Source organism: Homarus americanus, unplaced genomic scaffold, assembly GCF_018991925.1.
Source record: "Homarus americanus isolate GMGI-L3 unplaced genomic scaffold, GMGI_Hamer_2.0 scaffold11022, whole genome shotgun sequence".
In the NCBI taxonomy this organism is placed as follows: domain Eukaryota; kingdom Metazoa; phylum Arthropoda; class Malacostraca; order Decapoda; family Nephropidae; genus Homarus; species Homarus americanus.
This window is the reverse complement of record NW_024737068.1, coordinates 16,580,646-16,607,957: the sequence shown is the minus strand read 5'-3', so window position 1 is coordinate 16,607,957 and position 27,312 is coordinate 16,580,646. Positions and strand designations below refer to the sequence as shown.

The 27,312-nt window shown below is 37.5% G+C and overlaps 1 protein-coding gene across 3 annotated transcripts; it reads right to left on the bottom strand.

Annotated features, from left to right (window-relative positions):
- Positions 1-200: 200 nt before the first annotated feature.
- On the bottom strand, positions 201-27,312 carry LOC121873021 (adipocyte plasma membrane-associated protein-like). 3 transcript variants are annotated; one of them, XM_042376292.1, is made up of 8 exons: positions 27,258-27,312; positions 24,300-24,424; positions 23,257-23,474; positions 17,722-17,838; positions 15,534-15,702; positions 11,805-11,939; positions 8,492-8,759; positions 201-2,345 (listed from the first exon to the last, which is right to left on the bottom strand). In XM_042376292.1, the coding sequence occupies exons 2-8, from the start codon at positions 24,419-24,421 to the stop codon at positions 1,704-1,706; spliced, it is 1,671 nt and encodes a 556-aa protein (XP_042232226.1). In that variant the 5' UTR covers positions 24,422-24,424; positions 27,258-27,312; the 3' UTR covers positions 201-1,703. The 3 variants fall into 3 exon arrangements, with proteins under 3 accessions (XP_042232226.1, XP_042232225.1, XP_042232227.1); XM_042376291.1 differs by lacking the exon at positions 27,258-27,312 and adding an exon at positions 27,215-27,237; XM_042376293.1 differs by lacking the exon at positions 27,258-27,312 and adding an exon at positions 25,171-25,223.

The window sequence follows — 27,312 nt, the reverse complement described above, 5'->3', positions numbered from 1 at the left end:
CACCCACTGACTGGTTCACCAAATATATATCATTGCCATCGAATCAGAATTTGAGATCAATATAATAATGATCAATCACGTTTTGCTTAAAACACTGAAATTATAATCACTAACTTATTTAAAATTATAGCAAATGGCAACTGCTCAGATAGTCCATAGATTGCACTGTTGCCAATTAATCAAATTTGTTGCATCTGATCTGATCACTACCTATTTTAGCATTTTTTTTTACATTAATCAACATTGTTTATACCCTATTTATTGTACTAATGCTATATCTTGAATGCTTTCTATCAACAAAATACCATTAAATGAACTTACATATGTTAACGATTGAAATCTAGTGACTTATTAGATCTGTCTTGGACAGAGCAGTCTTCTAGACTGCGTGCATCAGTGCGTATCACTAGTGTTGAACTCGGGTCAAAGTGATCGTGTTGTTGATGTGAATTTGTACCGAGACAGGCAGCACAGGGGTATTAATTTTGTTGTTTGCCATTTCTAGCATCTAAAATAGTAAATACATGAATTATTCTTTAAGAAAATACTGTACCCTAATAATTTGTAATCAAAATGAAAAGACAGACTGTTTCCAATTTTTAAACAAAAACAAGTTAACCAACAGATGTGCAAAATGAGGATAAAGCCATTTCAATAATTTTTTTTTAGTTTTTTTACAAAAAATAAGTTTATTTTTTTGTATTATTTAAGCATTTTCGACTTACGACCAATTCGACTTACGACCTGGTCGTCGGTCCCTTACCCCGTTGTAAGTCAAGGACTGACTGTATATATAATAAAATGAAGTCATAATTACACACAGGCAGTATTGTACAATAGTAAATTGATACAGTTAAAACCCAATTTACAAAAGGGTTCTGTTCCTGAAAATCTTTTTGTAAATTAAAAATTTGTAGATCAAAGTGCAACTTCCTACTAATACTATTTAGGGGCATATTTTATGAATGACCAATCACATTTGCTTACAGATTTTGAAAAGAATTTTGGTTACCTTTCAGTATAAAATGAAGTACTGTACCCAGTTTTCAACTGTTATGTCTGAACTGATTGTTGGTTTGACATACTGTACTGTATGAAGTAAAAAAGGAATTTCCCTTAATTTATACGTATGCTGTACGTATATACAATAGGAGACTCTTAAATATCTTTCTCTATGTTAACTACTCTTGGAAACTTCTTGTCTCATAAAGGAAAATTATTGTTTTGTTTTTTTACCATTGAGGTTAAGGAATCATCAAATCAATGAAGACCAATGGAATGCCATTGAGATCTCTCAACCTCACTCCCCCTCAACTTCTTTCTCTGCAGTCACCTAAACTGTTCTTGGATGATCTTTGTAGATGGCAGATTTTAAGTGACCAGAGGAAGAAATCAATAGGTGTGAGACCCAGAGACCTCAGTGGCCATTCTATTGGTCCTTGTCACTCAAACTTTGATTGTCAAGATTCCCTCACCTGGGAGGGGGGGGGGGACATTAATTTTCCTATGGTTGTAGTGGTATGGTGTGGTCTAAAGCAACTTGGGTATGACTTTAAATTTTCACAATAGGAAAAGTGAAAAGGCACAGCACTGAGTGAAAAGTGGTCACTAATTTATGAATTTCTTATATATATAAATACATATCCTGTATAGTGGAAGTGCATTTAGTGGGGACTACCTGTACAGTACTATTATGATTAATTTTAAAGTTCCTCTTTCCCAACTTCTTTTTTTAAATCTCTATCATCTTTCTGGTTTTCCTTGGTTTTTACCTCTATGTCTTCCTCAGGTACATCACTCCATTCTGTATTTTGCTGCAATGGTTCCTGTTCTTTCTCATCTTTAGTTTCTTTGTGAGACTCCGTTTCCAATGCTTCAGTGTGTTCTACAGTTACCTTTTCTTTCACAAGTTTTTCATCTTCTTCTGGTATATTCTCCTCAACTTTTACTCCTACAAACTCTTCAACTTGACCTTCTTGTGCTTCCTCTACAGTTTTCTTATTAAAATTTTCAACTACTTGAGGCTCATCTTCTTCATTTTTAAGCACACCTGGCTCAAGACCTTCTGCTTCATTTTTGTCGGTGTCATTTTCTGTCTTAATTTTTACACCTTTCCCATCAACTTCAATAACAGGAGGAGGTCCTACAAACAAACGCCCAAGATATTTTTTATAAGGAGAACCAAAAAAGAGATAGTCACCAACCTTCGTTGTCTGTGATATAAGTCCTAGTTTGTGTGAATTTCCTTGGAGTGAATTTATAATGTTTCCATCTGCGTCAAGCTCAACCACTATGGAAAAATTTGCTACTAGTTCAGGTCCAGTCAGTGGCTCTAAGTGGAACACCTGAAGTAAAATAAAACTTTAAAGTTGTTACTGCTATATTAGAGACATGAAAAGCATAACCTAAATATATGTACACTGAATAAAATTTTATGATGTGCCAGTATATAATACATTATTACTTCATTAGTGACATGAATGGCAAGAGGAGCTATCAGTTTTGTGATCTTATATTACCAGCATGAAATTATGATTTTGAACTAAAAATAGCCATGACCACTTTTAATTACAGTAAAACTCCGATAAATCAGACTTCAATATTTTGGAATTCCTTTTTTTTTGGGACTCTGAGATGCTCTGGTCACCAGAAATACCCAATAAAAAAGAGGTTTAAGAAATGGTGAAGATGAAATAAAAAAATCTTATGAAATTAACAACAATTACTGAATACTGTACAGTGGTCTGATTAGATTTGCTATAGGCCTACTGAGAACTACCGGGTAAGACTGTTGAGTATGCATAAGCAGGCTGGGGCTGATCAGGTGTTGCCATTTTTGTCAGGTTTATTTATTTATTGATTCAGTATTATCTTCTCATATGATTGGCCTCTTATGGTTTACGGTTCAACAAGATTAATATAAAATCTTCAGTAATACAGAAAAAATACAATACTGTATGTAATTCGTAATATGACTTGAAAATAAAAGGATAAGCTGTATCAGAAGGTTATTTACTGAAGATGCATTTGTGTGTGATCTTCAGCAGACCAGCTTACAACAGGGGTCACAATAACACAATGCATAGTATTTGATATGAAGATACCTCACTAAAAACGTTATTTACTAACTTTGAGTGTTATATAATGACTCAGTTTGGCTACTTGTAGACTTAACAAATGATTAATGAATAAACCAGGGTATAAGCAGATACTTTTACTTTTTTACTTTAACACTACAATAGTATTTATTAAGTGGTGATAAATGCACAACTGTACTGTACTAATTTACTGAGTGTTGAAAACAGACATTGTGGTAAGCAGATCAGCTGTTTGCTCTATGTAAATAAATGAGTATGAAAGGGCTCATGTTCAGTGTGGGATTCTTTTTTCAGGAGAGCCGATTCTTTTAGGATAATATTTTATCAACCTGGCACCAAATGATCCTTGCTACCCCCACCCCTCTGCCAGCTGCTCCCAGATAAACACTCGTCTTCCACATACAATATACTCCTACACTTATTTGTTCTTATTTTTATCTTTATAGTACTGTACAGTTTACAGTTTTCTCTTTATTCGTAAGACAAATTCTGTGCCCTGACTATTAACGGACCTCGATTATTCACGGATAACACCCTGGATGTACCCAAGAATGTCTGCGGGTAATTTTAAAGTTGCTGGTATTTTCGCGGGTGGGACAGGGAGCCATTCATTCCAGAGACAGTAATTTCCTTTTTATTTTTTTAAATTTAGTGGGTTTTTGTGTGCATGTGCGCATGCGTGAGCGCCACAGCTGCACAACGACAACAAGCGACCACGCAGTCACCACTTTAAAACAAGCAATCAAACTATGACAACATATGTAATTTTGAGTCCTACTCTTTCCATTTACAGAGTACTGTACAAGCCCATAATAATGGCTCCTAAAGTAGATAAACTTCGTTGTGTGAAGAGAAAGAAGAACACGTTGAAACTGAGTGAAAACTTGAAATAATTAAGAAACTAGAACGTGGTGTGATTAATACTGTTCTAATGGAAACATACGACATTGGAAAGTCTACAATTTATGATATAAAAAAGGCAAAAAATAAAATTCTAGAATTCACGGCTTCTTCTTCAAAACTGCTCATTTTGATAAATGAAGCATGCTATATTTGCTAATGAATAAACTATTAAAATGTACCTGTTCATCTCTTCTGTATTCTTCCTTAAATTTGAATTTTAAAAGTACTGCCTGAGAATCCGGAAAATCCGAAAAGACCCAATCCCCAAGCAGTCCAGATTTTTGGACTTCTGCTATATATATTTCTTAACACACAAGTAAATTTTATCCCCCCCCCCCCGTCAGCAAATGCTATTCGTGGATTTGACTATTCGCGGCTATTTTGAGAACCTAACTCCCGGGAATTTTAAGGGCCTACTGTATATCAAACATGATTTTAAATTATGTACAGGAGTAATAGAAATAATTATAAAATTTATCACATAAACTACTTATGATCATACACCACAAGTGTCGATATGAGCAGAAAAACGTGGGGATGTTTAAGATGTGTAAAATCAAGAGTCCTAAAGATTTATACTAAAGTAGCACCACTTGCCACCTGATTCAGTACCAATCATTGTCCAGAAAATGTATTTAAATCTGGATACACAGGCCTGATAGCTTTGTCCAGGATATATTTGCATAATATCAGTAACAAACAAACAAGTTTGCAAACACAGCCAAACCTAACTCTTCAATACACACAAAATATTAACTTTTAAAAAAGGTAAAGGTGTACAGTCGGCCCTTAACATTCGCGGGTTTATAATACACGGATTTGCAAATATGCGGATTGCCCCGCCGGAGGAATATTCTGTACATTGAAGTACATTCAAATCGCGCGCGGCACCTCACACGGGACACCGCCCGCTCCCGCAACCTCACACACACACGCATAGCTCTCCCTCACTCAGTCAGTCTCGCTGTAACCACGCTTGTGTTGACATCAGCATTGTAGTTGCAAAAATATTACATTTCCGTGAATGTATTATATCAAGCACAGTATGAATAGAATATCACTAATATAAGAGTATTTTAACCGAAAACTACTAAAAAAACGAGTAACATATCTTGAACATCGGAAGGTTAGGTAAAGTCTTTTGTTTTCATGGAGTTTATCCTAATTTACATTGAAATGCATTACGTTTCAGCAAAACTACTATTTATTTCTGAGAATATGGAAATGTAATATTTTGCTGAAATGACGTACATATTACAGTGGAAAGTGACGAAAGCAATGACTCGCTTTCTTTCGTTCAAAAGATGTTACCATAATCGCTTTTCGAATGGTTTTCAGTTAAAAAACTGTTGTATTACAATAATATTCTATCCTAATTCACTTTTGATGCAACAGTTTTTTTAACTGAAAACCATTCGAAAAGCGATTACGGTAACATCTTTTGAACGAAAGAAAGCGATTCATTGCTTTTGTCACTTTCCACTGTAATATTTACGTCATTTCAGCAAAAATATTACATTTCCGAGAATGTAGTATATCAGCACAGTATGAATACAATATCATTGTAATATAACAGTATTTTAACCGAAACCTGTTAAAAAAACGAGTAACATCTCTTGAACATTTGAAGGTTAGGTAAAGTCTTTTGTTTTCGTCATGTATTTTATCCTATTTTACATTGAAATACATCATGTTTCAGCAAAACTACTATTTATTTCTGAGAATATATTCATTCAGGCACAGTTTAGGTAAAATATACATGTGCTGTAACATTTTTTTAATTGAAAACCATTCGAAAAACACGTACCCTCTAGCCCTGTTCAAGGAGAAGACTGGGAGGAGCTGTTTGGTGCTTAAGACGATGACAAGGAAAATGATTTTGATGGATTTTAATGAAAATATTCAGAAAGACCCTGGCACTGTCAAGGAAAGTGGCTGCTGAAGGCTTCCAGGACATGGCAGAGGACGAGATTAGGGAGCTAATTGAAGAGCACGACACTGAGTTGACCGAGGAGGATCTACAGGAGTTATTAGACTCAGGCAAGGAAGAGGAAGCAAAAGGGAAATAGGATGAGGAAGAGCACCAAGAAATAACGTTGGAGAAGTTGGGGGAGATGACCAGGAATATTGAGGCACTGAAAAACCTGGCCTATAGTATGGACCCCTCCATGGTGCGTGCCCTGAAATTCATGCGAGGGATGGATGACGTTTTCGCTCCATACAAAAACATCATGGAAGAAATGAAAGAAAGAGACTACAACTCCCCATCACCATGTTCTTTGATCACCGAAGGAGAGATTTAACACCATCAATCACTGGCGGCAGTGAGGAAGCAGCTGAATCCACCGTCGCCCCCACTTCACCACCCGTTATGGAATTGAGTGACGATGAGCTCGATGACCCCCGTCCTGTCGCCGAGGATAGGTACTGTACAGTAAAGTGAAATTTTTATCTCTTTTTTTTTAATAGCTTTTCTTGCCATGTTTATTATTTGTAAAAATGCACAGCACAGTACAGTTCAGTACTGTACATAGGAAGTGGAGGTGCAGTTATTCACAAAACATTTGTGTTCGTTGTCGGCAGTAGTGACGGTGAGGAGGTGGAGGAGGCAGAGGGGGTGGAGGAGGCAGAGGAGGTGGAGGAGGGAGCGGAGGGAGCGAGTTGGGAGGAGTGGTGACCTTGGACGCAGGAGCAGGGACGAGTGGAGATGCCAGCCAGTACATTACGAGTGTATTAATTGTTTTTATAGCTATTTTTGCATTTTAATATTAAATATTGTACATTACGTTTCAACAAAACTACCATTTATTTCTGAGAAGATGGAAATGTAATATTTTTGCTGAAATGATGTACGTATTACAGTGGAAAGTGGGATAAAATTGTGACGAAAGCAATGACTTTCTCTTTCTTTCGTTCAAAAGATGTTACCGTAATCGCTTTTCGAATGGTTTTCAGTTGTGGGATTATAAGGCTAATGATAGGATAGAATATTATTGTAATACAGTACGAGTACAACAGTTTTTTAACTGAAAACCATTCGAAAAGCAATTACGGTAAAATCTTTTGAATAACGAAAGAAAGCGAAAGTCATTGTTTTCATGATTTTATCCCACTTTCCACTGTAATATGTACGTCATTCCAGCAAAAATATTATATTTCCATATTTATTTCTGAGAATACCTATATTCATTCAGTCACAGTTAAGGTAAAATATACAGTGAGTTCTGCTATAACGCGTGTTTTGATAACGCGAATTTGCTCTAACGCGATTTATGAATTAGGAACGATATTTGTATAACGCGAACGCTTGTTTGCTATAAAGCGATTTTTGCTTACTATTTCTCCAATATTGTGGTACAGTATTAACTGTGAATATAGTAAAGAAGAATATCAACAAGAAGCGTTCTGGTGATAGAATTCCCAGTGATGAGCGTAAAAGAAAGGATATAACACTTGAAGAGAAGCTCGATTTTATCAACCTCAAAATCACCCTTCTCCCCCATCAAGTAAAGTGTTACATTTACTGTATGATTTCATTATTAGATATGAATGTAACATTTATTTAGACTGTGCTATCCTTTGTGTTAGGCTAACTACTAAATTTTTTCGACTTCGAGTAATCTGCACCTAACCCTATTTTCTCCATAAGCTGTTATTTCTATTACGCGATTTTCTATAACACGATATTTTACAAGAACACAATTATCGCGTTATAGCAGAACTACCTGTACTTGTGATGTAATATTTTAATGAAAATACGGTATCGTAGTTTTCTTTTGTTCAAAATTTAATTAACAAAGATTGATGTTTCAAATGTAATGAACAAAAATTTATGTACAGTATCTATAAATAAACTTTAATAAATGAATACTTTATGTTTTACATCGTCCTGTGCTACCATACCATGGATTTGGCTACTTTGGGCTTGCTATGATGACGCAAGAGATCTGCCCTGGCAACTGTACCGACACTCACAGCTGGTGGTGCGTTGGTGCATCGTTTCCATTGTTTACTGGTAGTTACTGGTAAATATTTTTCAACCTAACGAAACTATTACCCGTTTAGAGGTCGACCCCCAATTTTTTGCCAAATAATTTGGTCTTAAAAACTTGAACTACACACAGGTATATACGGTAAATAAGGACATGGGGGGACCAGGTTTTTTTTGGGGGGGGCAGCACATATACGCGGATTTTTAACATCCACGGGTATCTCTGTTACGTAACCCCCGCGTATGTTAAGGGCCAACTGTAATCTGAAAGAAAAACTATAACTATCTTTTAAATTCTCTATTAATTTTGACACATCCCACTTTCCCCAACCACAATCCATATTGTTCCCAGAACACCTGGATCTGTACAATCTTCCCACATCCCTTTGCTAGATATTTAAAGTGTTGATGGTGAATAAGGTGTTGCGCAGAAGAAATTGCCATTTCTTATGCTCAAAACTATCAATTCCCCTACCATTGTAAAAATCATTTCACTTACCTTACTGGAAATTTGTTCAAACTCTGGATATATCTTGCTGAAGAATTGAAAGAGTGATTGTGTGACAGCCATCAGTCTCAATGCAAACTTACGAACAAGAGGTAATCTTGCCAAAATAGCAGAAATCTTTTTAGAGGAGTCAGTGGGAACAATAACAAGTGACACATAGTATCCACCATCTTCTTTGTCGCGGATGTTGTCAGGAATACCTGGCAGCCTGTCTACAAACACCTCCGTCTGACCAGCTTTAGTTCCCTTCAACCAATATCTGCAATAGTTTATCATGTACTGTACTGTACTGTATAAGAAATAAAGAGTCTTTCTAGAAATCCCATTTTAAAGCTCAGTCAGGACAAAGATTCTTGTGCATTGTATCTGTAAAGTTTATGAGTCTCATGGCTAACTTAAGAAAAACAATCAATAATAGCCAAGTAAAACTCTCCTATTGCAGCCCAAGAGAGGCAAAATTTACCATGTTAAGTTGCAAATAGGAACTTTAATGCTTCCACTAACTCGATCATGTACAGTCATGGTCCAAAGTATCATCCACCCCTCTTATTACCATACCCGCATGCTTAGGGCCTTTCTGCACGACGGGTCACAAGAGGGTGGTGGTGGTTTTAATGGGGTAGAGCTAAGGATCGCAGACCCAGGTAAGGTAGGAGGGCACAAGTCAAGGGTTCACATACATAGCAAGATTGTATGTGGTCTTAGAATTATTCTTAACACCTGAAGGTGTTAAGATTGGTGAATGCAGATTGATGTTGATGGCCTTAATGACACTGGCAGTTGATAGGCCTAAAGCCCAAACAACCAACCAACCAACCAGGGGGGCAGGTGTCCAGGGAGGAGAAGGGGGGGGGTGCCATATGGCCTTTTTTTTTTAGATTCTGGGGAGGAATGCAAATGAGCTTTTGGCAGGTAATGTGTCACTAGGGTTGATAAGGCGCCTGGCTTCCACGAGGAAAACCCCTAATATGACAACATAAGACAAGAGGCGGCGTAGCTTGCTCATCACCAGTACACTAAACGAGGGGGTAGTCCGTCAATACAGTAGTCAGTTCTAGGGCTTAAATTCGTTCCCATTTGAGTAAATATCAAGAAGGTTGTACTATTCAATAATTTTCCAAGTTTTGTATTAATATTTTAAGTCATTTTAACACTTATGTAACATAATTGCAGTACAGGAAACTAGTTTTTGGTGCGCTAATCAGCCACTTGACTCATCCAGCAAGGCGTCAGTTTGTATCCCTGGTCTGTGGAGGTAACATCTTGCTTGTGGCTCTCTTGAACATAAACTATTTTTACATTTTTACAGTACAATTATTGGTCATTCTGAAATTTATTTTACATATTTACAATATATAGTGCAGTGCAGTGTTGATTTAAAGAAAATAATCTTGAATTACACCTAGCGAACTTAAAATTTTATGGGTGAAATGACGGCATGAAGCATGGGGTGCTTTCTCTTCCATCCCCACTTCCTTCTCTTCTCCCTTCTCCTCCACCCCCACTTCTAATTCCCATTATCACCATCATCAACCAGGAGCCTTCTACATACACACCTCAATGTAAGTGTACCTTATTGCACTTATTTTTACTTTGAATGTAATTTTCGGTGAGCTGGAACCAATTACCCAAAATCCCATTGAAACAATGGTTTCGGTTAAAGAAATTTTCGGTTAACGAACGACCTTCTGGAACGAATTGCGTTCGTTAACCGAGGGACCACTGTACATAAAATAGGCTTAAGCGATAGTGCTCTTATGTTAAACATATAACAATAAATAATTTAGATATAAAAACTTCTGTCCAAACCATTAAACAAGACCTTGAAGAATTTTTCTTTTGTTCCATTGTAAAGAAACACAATTGTCGAGTAGTAAATATTATGTGCAAACCTGTTACCCTATGAGAAGAGTTCCAGTCAGGCCAAAACATTTGACATCTGACCCAGTGAGTCTGTACATAAACATTATAGTCGTCAGGGTGTCAGATTATGTGTAGGCACCAACCATCACCCCAGACGCTGTAACACCATGCTTACACTAAATTATATTTTGTGCATCTTATAATAGTTAATCCTTCTTATGAAGGTTAATCATGTTCACAGCCCTGGGAGAAGAACCATATACAGTACACTATAAAATGCAGGTGTCCAACAGTCTTGTCCTGTTATAGTCAATATCTGTTTGAAACCTGTTGGCTAACAGTCAGTGAGTACTAAGACTTCATCCACGTATCTATAATTATTACTCATTACACACCAACCTCTAAGATATCAATGACTTATATTATTTATACTTTTCTTTACCAATGCTCATGTGTACAAGTGTTTATGATTAAATATACAGTATGTGTGTGTAAGAAATATTAATTTTTACATCTACTCTCTCCTCTTTTGCACATACAGTATAATGAGTAGTTGTTACAATGATAATTATTTTGGGGTACACAAAGAGCCTGGTGGCAGTGAGAGTAAAAACAGTTATATTTTATGTACCTTCTATCATCACAGAGCGCTATGATCTTCCCAATAGGACTTTTCAGTTGCTTGTGTATAACAGGAAGGTCACATTGTCCCATAACACAAATCATAATTTTTACAAATTTTGCTATGGAATATTATTCATAGAGTAAGTGATTTCTTTGCAAGGTAATTAAGTCTAAAGATATGATTATTGAAACTAAGGCAGATGAGGGAAAACAAGTGGTAAAACTGGGGGAAGAGACATACAGACCAAAGGAAGTACAGTATAGTAATTAGTTATAACAAGGAGATGAAAATATACTGTATAAATAACTGCCTTTTTGGAAACTGTTATTCAGGGGTTTTAAAAATGCTCAACTATTTGACAAAATGACTGAAATCACCAAGTTAGAAAAGGTAGTCACTGAACCAAAGGAAATTGTATTAGGCATTAACAACACGAGCACCAAATGAAATTGTGATTTAGAGTATGTGCTCAAAGCAAACTAACATGGAGGGAAGCAGGGAGGATAGCAAATTAATTGGATTAATTGAAAAACTTGTGGCCAGTTACAAATTTAGGAGCCAATAACAGATTTTGAGAAGGACACATCAGAGGCAGAAGAATAGGACTTAAGGATAAAGGTGCAAGGTACAAGCTTAGATCAGATAATACAGAAGGATATGTTAGAAGTGGGAAAGAAAAAGAAAACAGGTTCTCAGGGGTGTCATATAATTTTGTAATATTGTATCTCCATTTTTGGAGTGGGCTTCCCCATGTTAATCTGTAATTGTGAGGATTTACTGATATAAAATAATCAAACACATTATTATAAAACATACCTCATTACTCGATATTTGAAGGTTTCACAGAACAAAATAAAGTCCTGATCTGGAGACAGCTGCACACCATTAGCAAAGTGGACGTTTTTTACCAGCACTGTGTTGGTTTTTGTTTTATTCTCAAATTTGAGTATCCTGTGAAGTATAAAATGGTATTGAGTAAAACTATTAATTACAGTACAGTAAATACTATCATTTCAAACACTCTCTATGCAGCAGTACAGTAATTCCATTCTGTATCCTATAAAAATGTTAAAAGAGAAGGAAAAAGGTTGAGTCTTCACTAACTGCTTCTTTGAAAGTGAGGCAAATTCTTTATCATCAAAATACACTGGTATTAATGTCAAAGCAAATATGCTAGGCAGACATGGGCAACCTTTACTCATTCATGGACTGCATTACGATTTAGGTTTGTTTGTGGGCCAATCCACCAAAATTTATATCCTACTGAACCCAAAAGTAATGTTAATACAGAGGTCCCTCGGTTAACGAACGCCTCAACGAAATTTCGGTTAAAGAATTACCTTCCATAAGAAACTTCGCTTCGGTTAATGAATTCCTTGAAAAATTTTCCCAACATGTTTTTGCCTGCTCACCAGCTGTAGTACTAGTCCGCCAATACAGTAATCAGTTTTAGGGCTTAAATTCGTTACCATTTGAGTAAATATCAAGAAGGTTGTACTATTCAATAATTTTCCAAGTCTTATATTAAAGTTTTTAGTCATTTTAACAAATATTTAACATAATTGAAGTACAGGGAACTAGTTTTTAGCGCACCAAACAGCCACTTGACTCACCCAAAATGGCGTCAGTGTGTGTCCCTGCTCAGTGGAGGAGGCATCTTGCTTGAGACTCTCTTGAACATAAACTATTTTTACATTTTTACAGTACAATTATTGGTCATTCTGAAATATATTTTACATATTGACAATATATAGTGCAGTGTAGTGTTGATTTAAAGAGAATAATCTTGAATTACACCTAGTGAACTTAAAATTTTATGGGTGAAATGACGGCATGAAGCATGGGGTGCTTTCTCTTCCACCCCCAGTGCCTTCTCTTCTCCCTTCTCCTCCACCCCCATTCTAATTCCCATCATCATCATCAACCAGGAGCCTTCTACATGGACACCTCAAAGTAAGTGTACTTTACTGCATTTATTTTTAGTTTGTATGGAATCTTCGGTGAGGTGGAACCAATTACCCAAAATCCCATTGAAACAATGGTTTCGATTAACGAAATTTTCGGTTAACAAACGACCTTCTGGAACGAATTGTGTTCGTTAACCGAGGGACCACTGTACATTTCTTTGTACACAAATAAAAATGTAACCCCCCCCCCCTACATTGTTGTTAGCAAATGTTATTCGCGGATTTGGCGATTCACAGCCATTTTGAAAACCTAACTCCTGCGAATCTGAAAGGCCTACTGTATATGCACCTGACCTTCGCTTTATGTTATGGTTGCGTTCTGTGACAACCCAGCATAATGGGAATCTCCATACTGTATAGTGAATACTTAATCTAATGGAGAAAATTAGGAAATGTTCCACAACTACTAAAAGTCAACAGTAATGATAAAAAAAAGTTGTGGAAAAATCATTACAATTCTCTAATGTGGGTTAGAAATAAAGACAATATAATATAAAACTATAAAATATAATATGAAACTATAAACCAAGACATATGAAGAGCATGGGTGCTTGTGTGGAGAGTGAGTGTATGGAGTGGCTGACTCACCACTCCAGCTGCGTCCCGTGACTTCAAATACAGCGCAGTAGACACTCACACTGTTCCATGTTTCACAACCATTTCTGGAGTATTAATGCTCTAAAAGTTGAAGAAAAAAATTAAAATGCTCTAATGTAGTACGCCATATCTTCTACAGAACACATAATAGGGAATCTTTACTGCATAAAATAAATTGTGGGTAGAAATAAGGTCGCTGCATAAATGCGAATTTGCATATAGTAAATGCACATAAAGCGGGGGTCCAGTGTATATGTTTTTTTTTTAATGGGAATTAGCCCACCCGGACACAGGTCAAACGATCCACAACGGGGCCTGGGGGGCGAAAAAAAAAAAAAAAATTGAAGATAGAGAAGAAAAAGGTTATACTGGGTTAATCTACACCACAAAGATGCCGGAAAACCAGCTTTTTAAAGTGAGACAGATTGTATAAGTATGGAAACACAGAAGAAGGCAGAGCATTCCACAGGTTGGCTGTATGAGGAAAGAAGGAGGTACTATAACGGGTTATTCTCGTGTGACCAACATCCAGAGAAACGGTGGGCAAAGAGGGCTAGACGTATATTATGAGCCCACGGCCTTGCCGGCGGTACACAAGATGCCAAATCCACCGAACATTGCCTGTTAAAGTACCTGTAAAAGAGAGAGTGAAGCAACATTGCGGCAAAGAGAAAGGGAAGAGAGATTGATGACCAAAGGAGGAAAGTTAATAAGACGAAATGCCTTTGATTCCACTCTATCTAATAGTTTGAGAGAAGAAGAGCCACCCCAGACATGAGAGCAGTACTCCAAGTTAGGACGAATGAATCCCTTATATACTTGGAGCAACTGCTCAGGAGTGAAGTAGCTACGGCATCAGTACAGCATTCCCAACTTTCAGGAGGCAGCTTTAACTATATTAAGGATGTGTAATTTCCAGGACATATTGGAGGAAATGGTGAGGCAGGATGATAGCGTCCTGAAATGTAATTGGTGGGAGATCGTGGTGGGAGATGTATGTTACTTTTTTTGCAGAATCGGTAATTTTGCAAAATAACTTACAAACAGATAACCTAACCTTATGGTTAGGACTTAGGACAACACATAATCCAAAGAAAAAAAAAAAAAAAGAACAGGACCACTTAATTGTGTTTCAAGCTACACGAGACATCCTAACCTAACCTTATTCAACCATAAGGTTAGGTTAGGATGTCTCGTGTAGCTTGAAACACAATTAAGTGGTCCTGTTCTTTTTTTTTTTTTCTTTGGATTATGTGTTGTCCTAAGTCCTAACCATAAGGTTAGGTTATCTGTTTGTAAGTAATTTTGCAGAATTACTGTATATAAATATACAGTATATGCCCATGGAGAGACCTAATCAGACAAGAATAAAGAGATAGAACAGACAGTCAGGCATGAAAGATGAGTTACTATGGAGAGAGACAGTTTATCAACAAGGAAGAGACCTTTATCTTTGACAGTGTGACCACAGCCCGTGACCCCACTTGGACTTACCCAACCTTAGTTAATTCCCAAGTGACCCATTGCCACATCGAAGCTAATCCATTAGAGACTGCGCCGAACTTGGCCCGTAAACTCACACAAGTTAAAATGTTTATATTGTTGATGAAACAGTATTGAATTGGGTGTGATGATTATCCCCTTAATATTACGTTACTCACCATAAACTGGCAACATCTACCTGAACCGCAAGCCACATTAAATTGAATTTCTCAATCACTCTGCAGGCCACACAAAAGTATGGTTCGGGACACAGGTTGCCCATGCCTGATTTAAGGGATGTATACAGTACAATATATGGATTCACCTCAACATGGCTTACAGGTTAAAAAAAAAAAGATCAATAAAAAATTAAAAAATTAACATATGTACAGTACTGGACTATTTATTCATGGCTCTCAAATCTTAGAGAAAAAAATAGTAATAGCAGTAGCCACACTTTACGATACAATGAACAATACAATACACTTGACATACTAACCTGCCAGATGGGTCACTAAGATATTCAATCACACCCTCATCTAGTGAACAAACTGTAGAAGTATCTGACCAATATATATTACCCTCTGCATCTACGTCAAGATCATTAGGTATTTTTGGTACCAAGCCATCAATCTCCTGCAAGTTATCAAATAACTTCTCTTGCTCACCTGAAATTTAAATGGCATTTTAACTCGTAAGAAGTCTTTAGGTAGTTAATTAAGCAGCAGCGTTTGTTCTAGCACTTCCAACTATTAAATCCAAGAGACCAAAGTTCTCTGAAAAACTGGGGTTTCTTGTATAATTGTTGGGGTTCTGTGATAACACTACACTTACAGTAAAAAGAGAATATGGCTTCACTGCATTCAACTAGGATACTGAACATGTGTGGTTTTTACATCTATTTTGCCATTTTGGAATTTGTATTACAAAGATGCACAAGATCTTATTGCTGGTCTTGATACACTAAATGTGTCATTGCAGATTATAAGTTTATAAGATATTGCTTCTTTATACGTACATACAATAAAACACCAGGAGCTACATAACAGAACCTTACACTAATGGGCCTTATTCATAGTTGTTACACCACCCAACCAATTGGAAACAGCGTCGGGTGAGGTCATTCAGAGACGCCATAGATCCGAAGGCAGTCCCGGTGGATCAGGTCTGCTATTGGGATCGTTGGAATATTTCACTGGGAGGGGGTACCCACCCTATGGCAGTCCCAATTAATAAAAAAATAACTTTTTCACCTTCCATATACAGTATTGATATACATACAGGTACATTATTTAGATAGAAGTAGATGTATTCAAAACTGACAGGAAATGAGTTTGATGTTGACAAAGTCTTGTTTCCATATACTGTACAGGGATACATTCAAAGACTGTCAGTTATTTACAAGTGTTAAATAATACCGGCTGATCATGAGCATGCAGCTGTGCGTAACCAACACTGCGTTGCTAAATACTCGAGGACTGCAAGCAGTATTTTAGAAAAGAAACAAACATCTACTTGTAGAGATATGTCAACACACCTGCACATTTATGTACTTGATAATAATTGATGTTCCTAGAGCAAGAAATGAATATTTCATATAACAATCATAAATTACCAACGAAATGACGATATTTAAGATCAGCTTAGTCAGCCTCTCACAAAGGAATGTGGCTATTTAAAACCATATCAGTTATTTTTAAGTGGTACTGCAGCTGAGAATCAAACTGGGGCACAATATTCAAAAATGGGTAACAGAAATTAAGTAAAACAGAATGAAATAATACTGTATTAACATTCTGAAACAATTAATAATTTACAAATTATAAAAAAATTGTGAAATACTAACGAGGCTACAGAATAAATGTGATTAGGTTAGGAATTCTAGGCTAAGTATCCACTTGATAAAAGGTAAGGCCATATTTGAGGATGGATGAATACGTGCCATTTCTTGTACAGTATAACTTTGCCCTTCTCTTGAATAAGGCTAACAAGAGCACTGTGCCGTTTAAAGGACAGCGGTACGCTCCGTTGATGACTACAGTATTCAGATTTCCCTGGCCTCCTCACTCCATGCTGTAACAGCTGACTCGCAGCACACCAGGTGTTGGCCATCCCAGTGTGGCCAACATTCGGTGAAACATAACCTTCAAAACAAACCTCACAAATACCAGAGAGTAATAATTTATATACAGGTATCCCATAAATATCCTCTCAACACTTTTATGTTCGTTTGATCACATGATGTGAATTTTTTTGTTCGTGTTGGTTACATTTTTTGTGTTTGAGGGAAATATTATTGAGGTACTTGAGGCTTGGGTTGTAGCAAAAGTGGACCATCCAGCTGATTTGGAAATGTTGGTAGCCTTGCCCAGTTCATCAGGATCCCGACCCATCGTAGTGCCCAAAGCACGTTCTTGAATGACCTCACTCTACACAAGTGTATGGTGCCTGATGGTTGGGCTCACTATTGAACATGACGACTGTGAATACAGCCCTAAGTTGTGTCAAGAAAGGAACTTCTATATACACTGTAGTACTCATAATCATCCCGTGGTAAAACTTGAATGTTTCTTAATTTACATACAAGGATGAGCCTTTTCATTTAAAAAATACTTTCATAAAACTTATTACAGTTAGTTGTGTAAGTATATTCAAGAAAGTGCTAACTGAACATACAAATTACTCACCAGTGTCAACATCTACAGCAAAGAGGCCAAGATAGGCATCAGCCACCAATAAGCGTCCATCAGGGGCAAATCTTAATCCCAGTGGCCGCCCACACATCCTCTCCTGCCAAGGACCATCTATGAACAAAAGTTGTCATAAAATAAGTAAAAGTTAATGCCAAGCCTGTTGTATAAATTTTGAAACATATGTTATACAGTCAATCCTCATATTACGCGGTCCCGCATTCCGCGTTTCACCGTTAACGCGGTGCCTTGCCAGAACCTAACATTCTCACATTCCGCGGTCGTGAACCCCATTATGCGGAGAGCGGCTGGCAAGCCACGCCATTTTTGGATCCAAACCTCCCGCCATCCGCCATGTTGTGTAAGAGGCGCGAAAATGGTGCGCACAAGGTCGCCCAGTCATCAAAACATTACCAGTTCTTCACCCGCCACCCACTACAGCCGGCCCAAGTCAGTGATAGTGATAATTATAGTGAGGATATGGACTTATATGAACTTTGGGGGGTTTGACAAAGAGGCCCTGCAAGCCTCTGTGGTGGATAGTGATACAATTGATACAGGTGAGGGCCAATAATCTGCCCTCTGCCTCGGAACCAACCGCCCATCCCCGTGTGCCCAGCCATCTTTTCTACTAATGTAAGTGTTAAAAAACCTAATATTATTGATATTTCTCTTAATTATTAATTGTGTGTGCATGCCATCATAAAGTTAAGATAATATTTTTACTACAACATAGTTGTGTGTCGTCAAAAAGTGGAGTTTGGGGATCGGCCCGGACTCCATTTCAATTAATCCCATATGTTATGTTATTCACTTTACGCGTTTCTCACTTTCCGCGGGACCCTCCGGGTTACATTAACCGCGTAATATGAGGATTGACTGTATTAAATTTCCAATTACCTGTACTGTTTTTCATATTTTGGACAGACAAATGCATGCATGCATAACTTACTTTGAATATTGTACTTAAATCCTTGTGCTGAATAAAATCATCTAGTGTTACCCAAACAAATTAGTAAAAGTGGCATCCCACAGAGAAGGGGTTAAACCTGTATATGGCATATCAAATCTGGAAACAAAAGGTCTAAGAACAAGTAGTGGTAATGCTAGATGTACACCATCCCCATGCCTCTGAGTCTGGCCCCTTTCAAAAGTACTTTACATGGCACCTGGAGACAGACTGGGAGGGGGGGACAGTGTACAATATGACCAAATATTCGCTTTCTATTATTATTATTCATAAGTACCGTATTCTACGGCATATAAGATGCACTCTTTGTTTGAAAAGTGGCTAAAAAATCAGCCTGCGTCCCATACATGAAGTTGAGGTCTCCCATAAGCAAATGAATCCTACAGATGCTGTCTCCAGTAGGCTAAATTCTACCTAGCCCAACCCCAGAATTAAATATATGTTATTGCTTACTTAAACACATTACAGGTTGAACCTCATTAACCTGGGAAGCTTGGGACCAGACCGGTTCAGGATTATCAAAAATTCCGAAACATCGAAGCAGAGATTAAAAAAAGGCACACAAGGCCCTGACTGATGTACCACTGTCTTATTTCTTCAGTTTAGACATTACAACCACTTCCATTGCTTGCTGGTCTCTTAGGAGGCATATTTAGGGGTAAATTAAAAGTATTTAAAGGTAAAATAGTGGCAACAGCCACTAGAAGCGAGCTATGGCACAGTCCTGAACCATCGAAGCTGCTGGACTATTGGGTCCCAGATTAGCGAGGTCCAACCTGTATTACAATTGTTAATTATTTAAAAAATAATTGTTGTAAATATAAAAGCTCAAATTAAAAGTACCTGTACTGCGCTGATGATAACCTGAGACGATTAACGTCTGTACGGCAGACACACAAATCTACAGAGGCAGCTAAGCAGTAACCATTTCTGAACTCTTACAAGCATTACAATCTATTAATGCCATACCTGCAACATTTATTTTTAAATCTACAAATACCTGATACATAGGAAGAGTTACAGATAAATTTCTTTTTACATTTGTATATGTCAACATCACTGGCGGCATTGTAGCCAGGTTAGACTTGTCACTGTAACCACCAGGCTACTGGGCCAAGCTGTGAGGTGTCATGGTTGTAGATATACGTAACTTTCTTCATTTATTTTATCTTGGTTACCTGCACACACCATCCTACATACATATTGTGAAAAAAGAAAATAATTGTCATTTACAGGCAAACAAATGAAGGGTATATACATTTCTGTGCACAGGAGTCAGCTGGCTCAGGAAAGCGGGAGGAGCTGAGGCGAGGCGTGTGCGGGGGAGCATTGCTTGGGATTCGGCAGGGGTAGTGTCAGCAATGCTATGGTGAACCAGGCCAGGGAATACAGTACAGTGGTCCCTCAGTTAACGAATGTTTCGGTTAATGAATTACTTTCCATAAGAATCTTCAATTCAGTTAACGAACAAAAATTCGATTAATTAAATTCTTACGAAAACATGTCAACATGTTTTGGCTTGCTCATCAGCTGGTAGGTTAGTCCGCCAATACAGTAATCGGTTCTAGGGTTTACATTCGCTTCCATTGGAGTAAATATCAAGAAGGTTGTGCTATTCAATATTTTTCCAAGTTCTATATTAAAATTATTAGTCATTTTAACACTTATTTAACATAATCGCAGTACAGGGAACTAGTTTTTGGTGTGCCCATCAGCTACTTCACTCACCCACCAAGGCATCTGTTTGTGTCTCTGTTCAGTGGAGGAAACATCTTGCTTGTGGGTCTCTTGAACACAGAGTATTTTTACATTTTTACAGTACAATTATTGGTCATTCTGAACTTTAATTTACATATTGATAATATATAGCGCAGTGCAGTGTTGATTTAAATAAAATAATCTTTAATTACAGCTAGTGAACTTAAAATTTTGGTGGTGAAATTACTGTATTGAATCCAGCATGGGTCCAAAGAAATCTAGAAAGGCAATTTCAATTCAAGTGAAACAGGAAATCATTAAGAAACATGAAGAAGGCATTCGAAAAAATGTGCTTTGTAAAGAATATGGCATGTCGGCATCAACTATGTCGACAATTCTTTCGCAGAAAGACAAATTTAAAGAAGTGAAAGTGAGAGATAAATCTACCAGAGTGTTTAAAGGTAGAGCATTAATTGCAGAAACAGAGAGGTTACTTCTTATTTGGGTTAACGAAAAACAAATGAAAGGAGATTCAATTTCTACTGAATTTATTTGTGAAAGAGCCAGAGAAATTTACGAACATTTGAAGGAAGAGCAACCTAGTTCTTCTGAAACTGAGTTTGAAGAGTTTAGGGCCAGCAAGGCTGGTTCGAGAAATTTAAGAAAAGAAGTGAAATTTTTAGTGTTGTTAGGCATGGTGAAGCTGCCAGTGCAGATAAAGAAGGAACAGCAAAATTTGTAGTGGAGTTTATGGAACTGGTGGATGAAGAAAATTATCTTCCACAGGAAGTGTTCAATGTGGATGAAACCGGGCTGTTCTGGAATAAAATGCCCAAAAGGATATTCATCGCCAGAGATGAAGCCTCTTTACCTGGGCATAAAACCATGAAGGACCGTCTTACTCTATTGCCTGGTGCCAATGTTTCAGGGGATTTCTGACTGAAGTCTATGCTTGTCTACCACTCTGAGAACCCCAGGGTGTTCAAACAACAAAAGGTAGTAAGAGGACAACTTGGAGTTTATTGGAAGTCCAACAGTAAGGGATGGGTATCAAGACAGCTCTTTAATGAATGTGCTGTTGAGGTGATTTGCCCTTCTGTGAAGAGCTACCTAACCACCAATAAACTCCCTTTAAAGGCTCTTCTCCTTCTGGATAATGCCCCTGGTCATGACCCTCAACTTGCCAGCACTTTGGAGGGTCGATTTGACTTTGTCAGAGTGTTGTTTTTGCCTCCCAACACTACATCAATTATGCAGCCAATGGACCAGAATGTAATCAGCAACTTCAAGAAGCTGTACATGAAGAAAATGTTCAGAAGGTGTCATCAGGCAACTACCACAGATCCTGATCTATCACTGGCACAGTTCTGGAAGACGCAATGCAACATCCTGGAGGCTGTAAAATTTATTGTGTCATCATGGCAAGAAATCTCCATTCAATACCTGAATTATGCATGGAAAGCACTGTGGCCATCAGCAGTCCATGATTTTGAGGGATTTGAGGAAGAAACAGAGTTGGACAAGGAGATTGTGTCCATTGGTCATTCAATGGGACTGGAAGTGGAGGATGATGATGTGGAAGAGCTTGTAATGTCTCATGAGCAGGAACTTACTCCTAAAGACTTGAAGCAACTGGATGAGATGTTAGAAACTGAGTGGTGAGGAGGAAAGGGAAAGTGATGACCATATGTCTTCTTACGATTTAAAAGATGTTGTTCACTACTGGGAGATGTTTAGGAAACTGGCTTCAAGGCACCCTGATGTGGAAATAAGAGAAGTTATTTTGTGTAATATTGAGGACAAAGTGGTCTCCTTCAAAAATCAGTTAATGATCAGGAGGAGAAATGCCCCACAACCAAAAATTGACAGTTTCTTCTCTAAAAGGCAGTGGGAGAAAGATGCTTCCCCTCAGCCTTCCACTTCAAAAAGGAGAGGATTTTCCTGTTGGAGAATCTGTCAGTCCAGAGGTACCTGACATTATTATGGAAGGTGACTCGCCTTCCAAGAAGCAGTAAAATGCTTCTCCTCCACCTCCACTTCCTTCTCTTCTCCCTTCTCCTCCTCCACCTCCCACTTCAAATTCACATCAGCATCATCAACAAGGAGCCTTTTACATACACACCTCAAAGTAAGTGTACTTTACTGCATTTTTTTTTACTTTGTATGTAATTTTCGGTGAGCTGGAACCAATTACCCAAAATCCCATTGAAACAATGGATTCGGTTAACGAACGACCCTCTGGAACGAATTGTGTTCATTAACCGAGGGACCACTATATTTGCAAATGACAACTGTGTTAAACTTTCATTTGAATTTTATTTACTGGTTTGGCAATACAGTATTTTTTGTTGTAACTTATTTATTGGTATTAGTTTCATTTATCCCTCACATTTACTGGTACAATACTGTATATATTATTTTAAGAAAACTATGGCTGCAGGAGGAAAATCCACACCAAATTTTTTTCTTAAATACTCCCTACTAATGTGGTCGTGTATCTTATATGCCGTAAAATACGGTAATTTTTGTATGGAAGACGTATGTCAAATTTACCAAAAACCTTGAAATAGAAACTATTCAGTACAATGAAGATAAAGTGATCTCAGTTTTGATCAACAAAATCGATGACCAATAAATTGAGCCAGCATAATACTGGACATAAATAACTTCAATTTGATCACCAATGACATAACAATCAAACACTGTTCCAGTGAGAATATGGTACTGTTCTGTTTCCTCTCACATGATTAAAAAATCAATCAGCCATGGCTCTTGTATCCTATAACTTGACTAACAAACATACCACTTAATATACTTTACATTATATACAGCATTGTATACAATCATACTGAAAAGATTCTTACCACAGCCAGGTCCAATTGAAGCAGCAATCTTGAAATGGTCAAATCTAGGACCCCAAATACGAAGAATTTTGCCTCCATGTAAGCTGACAAAGATTTCTTCTGGATTACGGGAGGCTATGGATTCTGGACCAACAATTTTGCCATCCATAATCCTGTCTGCTGCATCCAACACATTATTCCGGGTTAGTGGTCCTTCCAGAGGCAAGAACTCTTGTGGTCTGAAAAGAAGTGAAGCAGAAACATGAAAAAGATTATTGGAAATAAGTAAGAAAAGTCTAAGCTAAATATCTTATGAGAACATTAAATACAATTAATAATATTTTTCACTTTTAAAAAGGGTATTGTATGCGAACAACACTCCCGCCAGAAGGAGTGGGAACCTAATAGAACCCCACCTAACCAACCAGACCCCCTGCCATATTAAACAGAAAGTGCTTATTTTGATATCTGGTACAGTACCAATGAAAGCAACTTTGTTGAAATGTCAGGATTTTATGTGGACATTAGAGTACATTGGGACCAAGCAGGTCGGATGTAAACAAACAGGCGACACACGGTGACTTGGCAGATTTTTCAGGGGGGGGGGGGTTTACGGTAAGTAATTCATTTCTTCACGTACAAAGCAATTAGACATCATTTTAATGTTATATGATCAGCTTTTCACCGTGTTTTACCCCACAATTTCCCTCATCCTTCATGCCCTGCCCAATACAGGTGATTTATGGTCGTAGATAGAGAAAAACTAAAAAACTTACGAACATCTGTGGAAAAAATTAAGAAAATTGAAAACCTACTTTTGGTGGTACAGTAGTGGTTTCTTCATAAATTACCAAAAATAATTTTTTCTTGGTGTTCAAAAATTTTGAAGCACAAATTTTCCTTTAATAACTTGCAAAAATCAAGAAAAACCCTCTTATTCCTTCTTTTCTCTTTCTTCTTCTTCTCCTTCCTCCTTTAAACCCCAACTTCCTGTTTGGATACCTAACTGTACTGTACTTGCCATTTCAGGCTCTGGTGAAACAGATGAACAACACCTGACTTACTCATATGAGGAGAAAGACACATATGGAGGAATCCCAGGCAGCAGAACAAAGATCATCAGCAACACAGTAATGTCTACTGTTAGCCGGAACAACCGGTGGCACAGGTATGATATAAAACCCATGAGCTGGGGGAGACAAACACAGGTTTTAATACACATACAAACATACAAAATCATTATTGACTGATTTATATACAGTACATCTGGTGTCATAATAGTGTGTCACATGATGCCATATCAAAGTAGAAGGATAATACTCTGTATGGGATTATAAACATAAATAAAAGAACCTAACGTAGTCGTGGCATTGACAGATAATTGTTTGGTAAAGTTTTAATTTCAGTCATCCGGGGAATATTAGGAATTTAACTATTGGAATCAGTTGTTTAGACGGTTAATATTTAGTAGTTGCCAACACCTAACTGAATATTGAGTCACATTTTCAAAAGTAAATTAAGTGTTGGCAACTACTAAATATTTACCATTTAGACAGATCTATGACACTTTTCTTCTATGATATTTCCCTTGCAAATGACCTGACCTAACATCCTAACTGAGGGCTTCCCCCGTCATATGTAAGTCAGGCTAATATGACGGACTTCACAGCCGCTTCTCCCGTCTCAGTAATAGTAAGTTCGTCCACGGCAGGTGTTAAGTTATGCTAGTTTAGTTTAAGGTAAGGTTAGGTTAGTTAAGGTTAGGTTAACTTGAACTTTTAAATAAACACCTTTTAACACATTTGCCACAACTACGACAGTGTCCACTATAAAACACTATAAATTAAGCGAGATAGTAGTGACTAGTAACGATGTTAGTAAGCAAATAGACAAACTAAAGCCTAATAAGTCACCAGGTCCCGATGAGATATTTACCAGAGTATTAAAGGAATGTAAGGAAGAGCTTAGTATGCCCTCAGCAAAGTCCTTAAAAGCAGGTGTAGTACCAGAATCCTGGAGAATAGCGAGTGTAATACCGATTTTCAAGAAGGGAGATAGATCACTATCCTCTAACAACAGTCCAATCAGTCTAACATCAATTGTAGGCAAATTACTGGAAGCAATCAATTCAAACTCTATTCGAAATCACCTGGAGAAGCACAAGCAGGCGTTCATGTCTAACTAATCTATTAACATTCTTTTCAACAGTTTTCGAATCAATGGACGAGGGGCACAATTATGATGTGCTATATCTCGACTTTAGCAAAGCCTTCGAAAGAATAATAAGAAAAGTGGAGGCTCATGGCATTAAAGGTGATATTCTAAAATGGATTAGGGCGTGGTTACAGGACAGAAAACAGCGAGTGAGCATTAACGGCACTAAATCCCATTGGAGCAACGTCACTAGTGGAGTTCCACAAGGCTCAGTACTTGGACCATTATTATTTATTATATACATAAACGACATAGATATCGGCATAGACAGCAACATAAGTAAATTTGCTGATGACACTAAAATAGGACGTGTTATTAAATCTGACGAGGACTCGGCAAAACTACAGGAAAATCTAAACAAATTTTTCGAATGGTCTGAAAAATGGCAGATGAAATTCAACGTGGACAAATGTAAAGTACTGAGTATAGGAGATGTAAACAGGGAAACCAGATACCAGATGAACAACGATGTTATTGAGAAATCCGACTGAGAGAGATTTAGGAGTAATGATAAGTAGGAATCTTAAGCCAAGTAAGCAATGTGTATTTGCTTGAAACAAAGCTAATAAAGTACTTGGGTTCATACAAAGACCAGCGAGGTCATCTTAAAACTATATCTTGCGCTTGTGAGACCTCACTTGGATTACACAGTTGAATTCTGGTCACCGTATTACAGAATGGATATAGAATCCTTGGAAAGAATTCAGAGGAGAATGACAAGACTAATCCCCGGCATTAGGAACCTTGAGTACAGAGACAGGTTAAAGCATCTTAATGTGCACTCCCTCGAGAGACGTAGAGTGAGGGGCGACATAATCGAGGTATATAAATGGAAGTCAGGGATAAACAAAGGGAACATTACAAAGGTACTCAAACTATCCAACCAGGAGCGAGCTCGTAACAATGGTTTTAAATTAGACAAATTTAGATTTAGGCGCGAAATAGGTAAACATTGGTTTGGAAACAGAGTAGTGGACGAGTGGAACAAGTTACCAAATATCATCATTAACTCGAATACGCTGGATAGCTTCAAACATAGGTTGGATGGATATATGAGCAATAGGGGTTGGGTGTAAATGGGACTGCCCAGTATGGAACAACAGGCCCGCTGCAGTTTCCTCCATTCTTAAATTCTTATGTCTGGTTACGTAAACACCGTGAGTTAGGTCAGGGTTTCTTATTGGCTATAGCGATAGGAGACTTAAAATTGGGCTAGATTTTTTGTCTTAGCCAATGAGCAATGCGTGGATGCGTCGGGAGCAGAGATTTTATTTTTCAGTACCAGAATAACCAGATATGGCTGAACAGGTGGAAAGAGCTGTGCCGACATTGTGATAAAGATTATTTCATGTCAATTGCAGGTTCATCAGAAAAATTGTGTTAGGTTAGGTTAGGTTTTGTTTTGTTCGTTTGTTGTTTTTATATTTATGTTATTTACTTGAAATAAAAAACATTTTCGTTAAGATTGTAGGGTAGGGTGGGGGGGGATCTAAAAAAATATTGATTTCCAGCTGAAATGAATATAAAATTCGTTCAAAACTCATCAAATAACATCAGGAGAACATATTTTTAATTTCCAAACAAAGACCGGTGCATTGGTGAAAACTGACCCAAGAAAACATCAATAGGTTTACTCTCGATTTGGAGGACTCGGTAAAACTAGTAATTCATTTACACACAATCTCTAACGTAAACTAAAAGGCAAGATTACATTAAATATTGATTGTTAATACATATAGACTAATATTATGAAGTAAATCTTTACGTGACACCCTTTAATATAGAGTTAACTTGAAGGTATATTATACTTGTGACCGGTGGAGAGAGAGCTGGAGTACTACCACTCAGGGTTGCCAACTCGCT

Excerpts from the sequence above, each read along its gene's own strand:
- LOC121873021 (XM_042376292.1), bottom strand. The coding sequence starts at position 24,421 with ATGGGTTTTATATCATACCTGTGCCACCGGTTGTTCCGGCTAACAGTA. Across the intron at positions 17,839-23,256 it reads TTCAATTGGACCTGGCTGTG|ATGGTCCTTGGCAGGAGAGG; the intron begins GTAAGAATCTTT and ends TTTTGTTCATAG. Across the intron at positions 8,760-11,804 it reads TTCAAATATCGAGTAATGAG|ATATTGGTTGAAGGGAACTA; the intron begins GTATGTTTTATA and ends AAACTATTGCAG.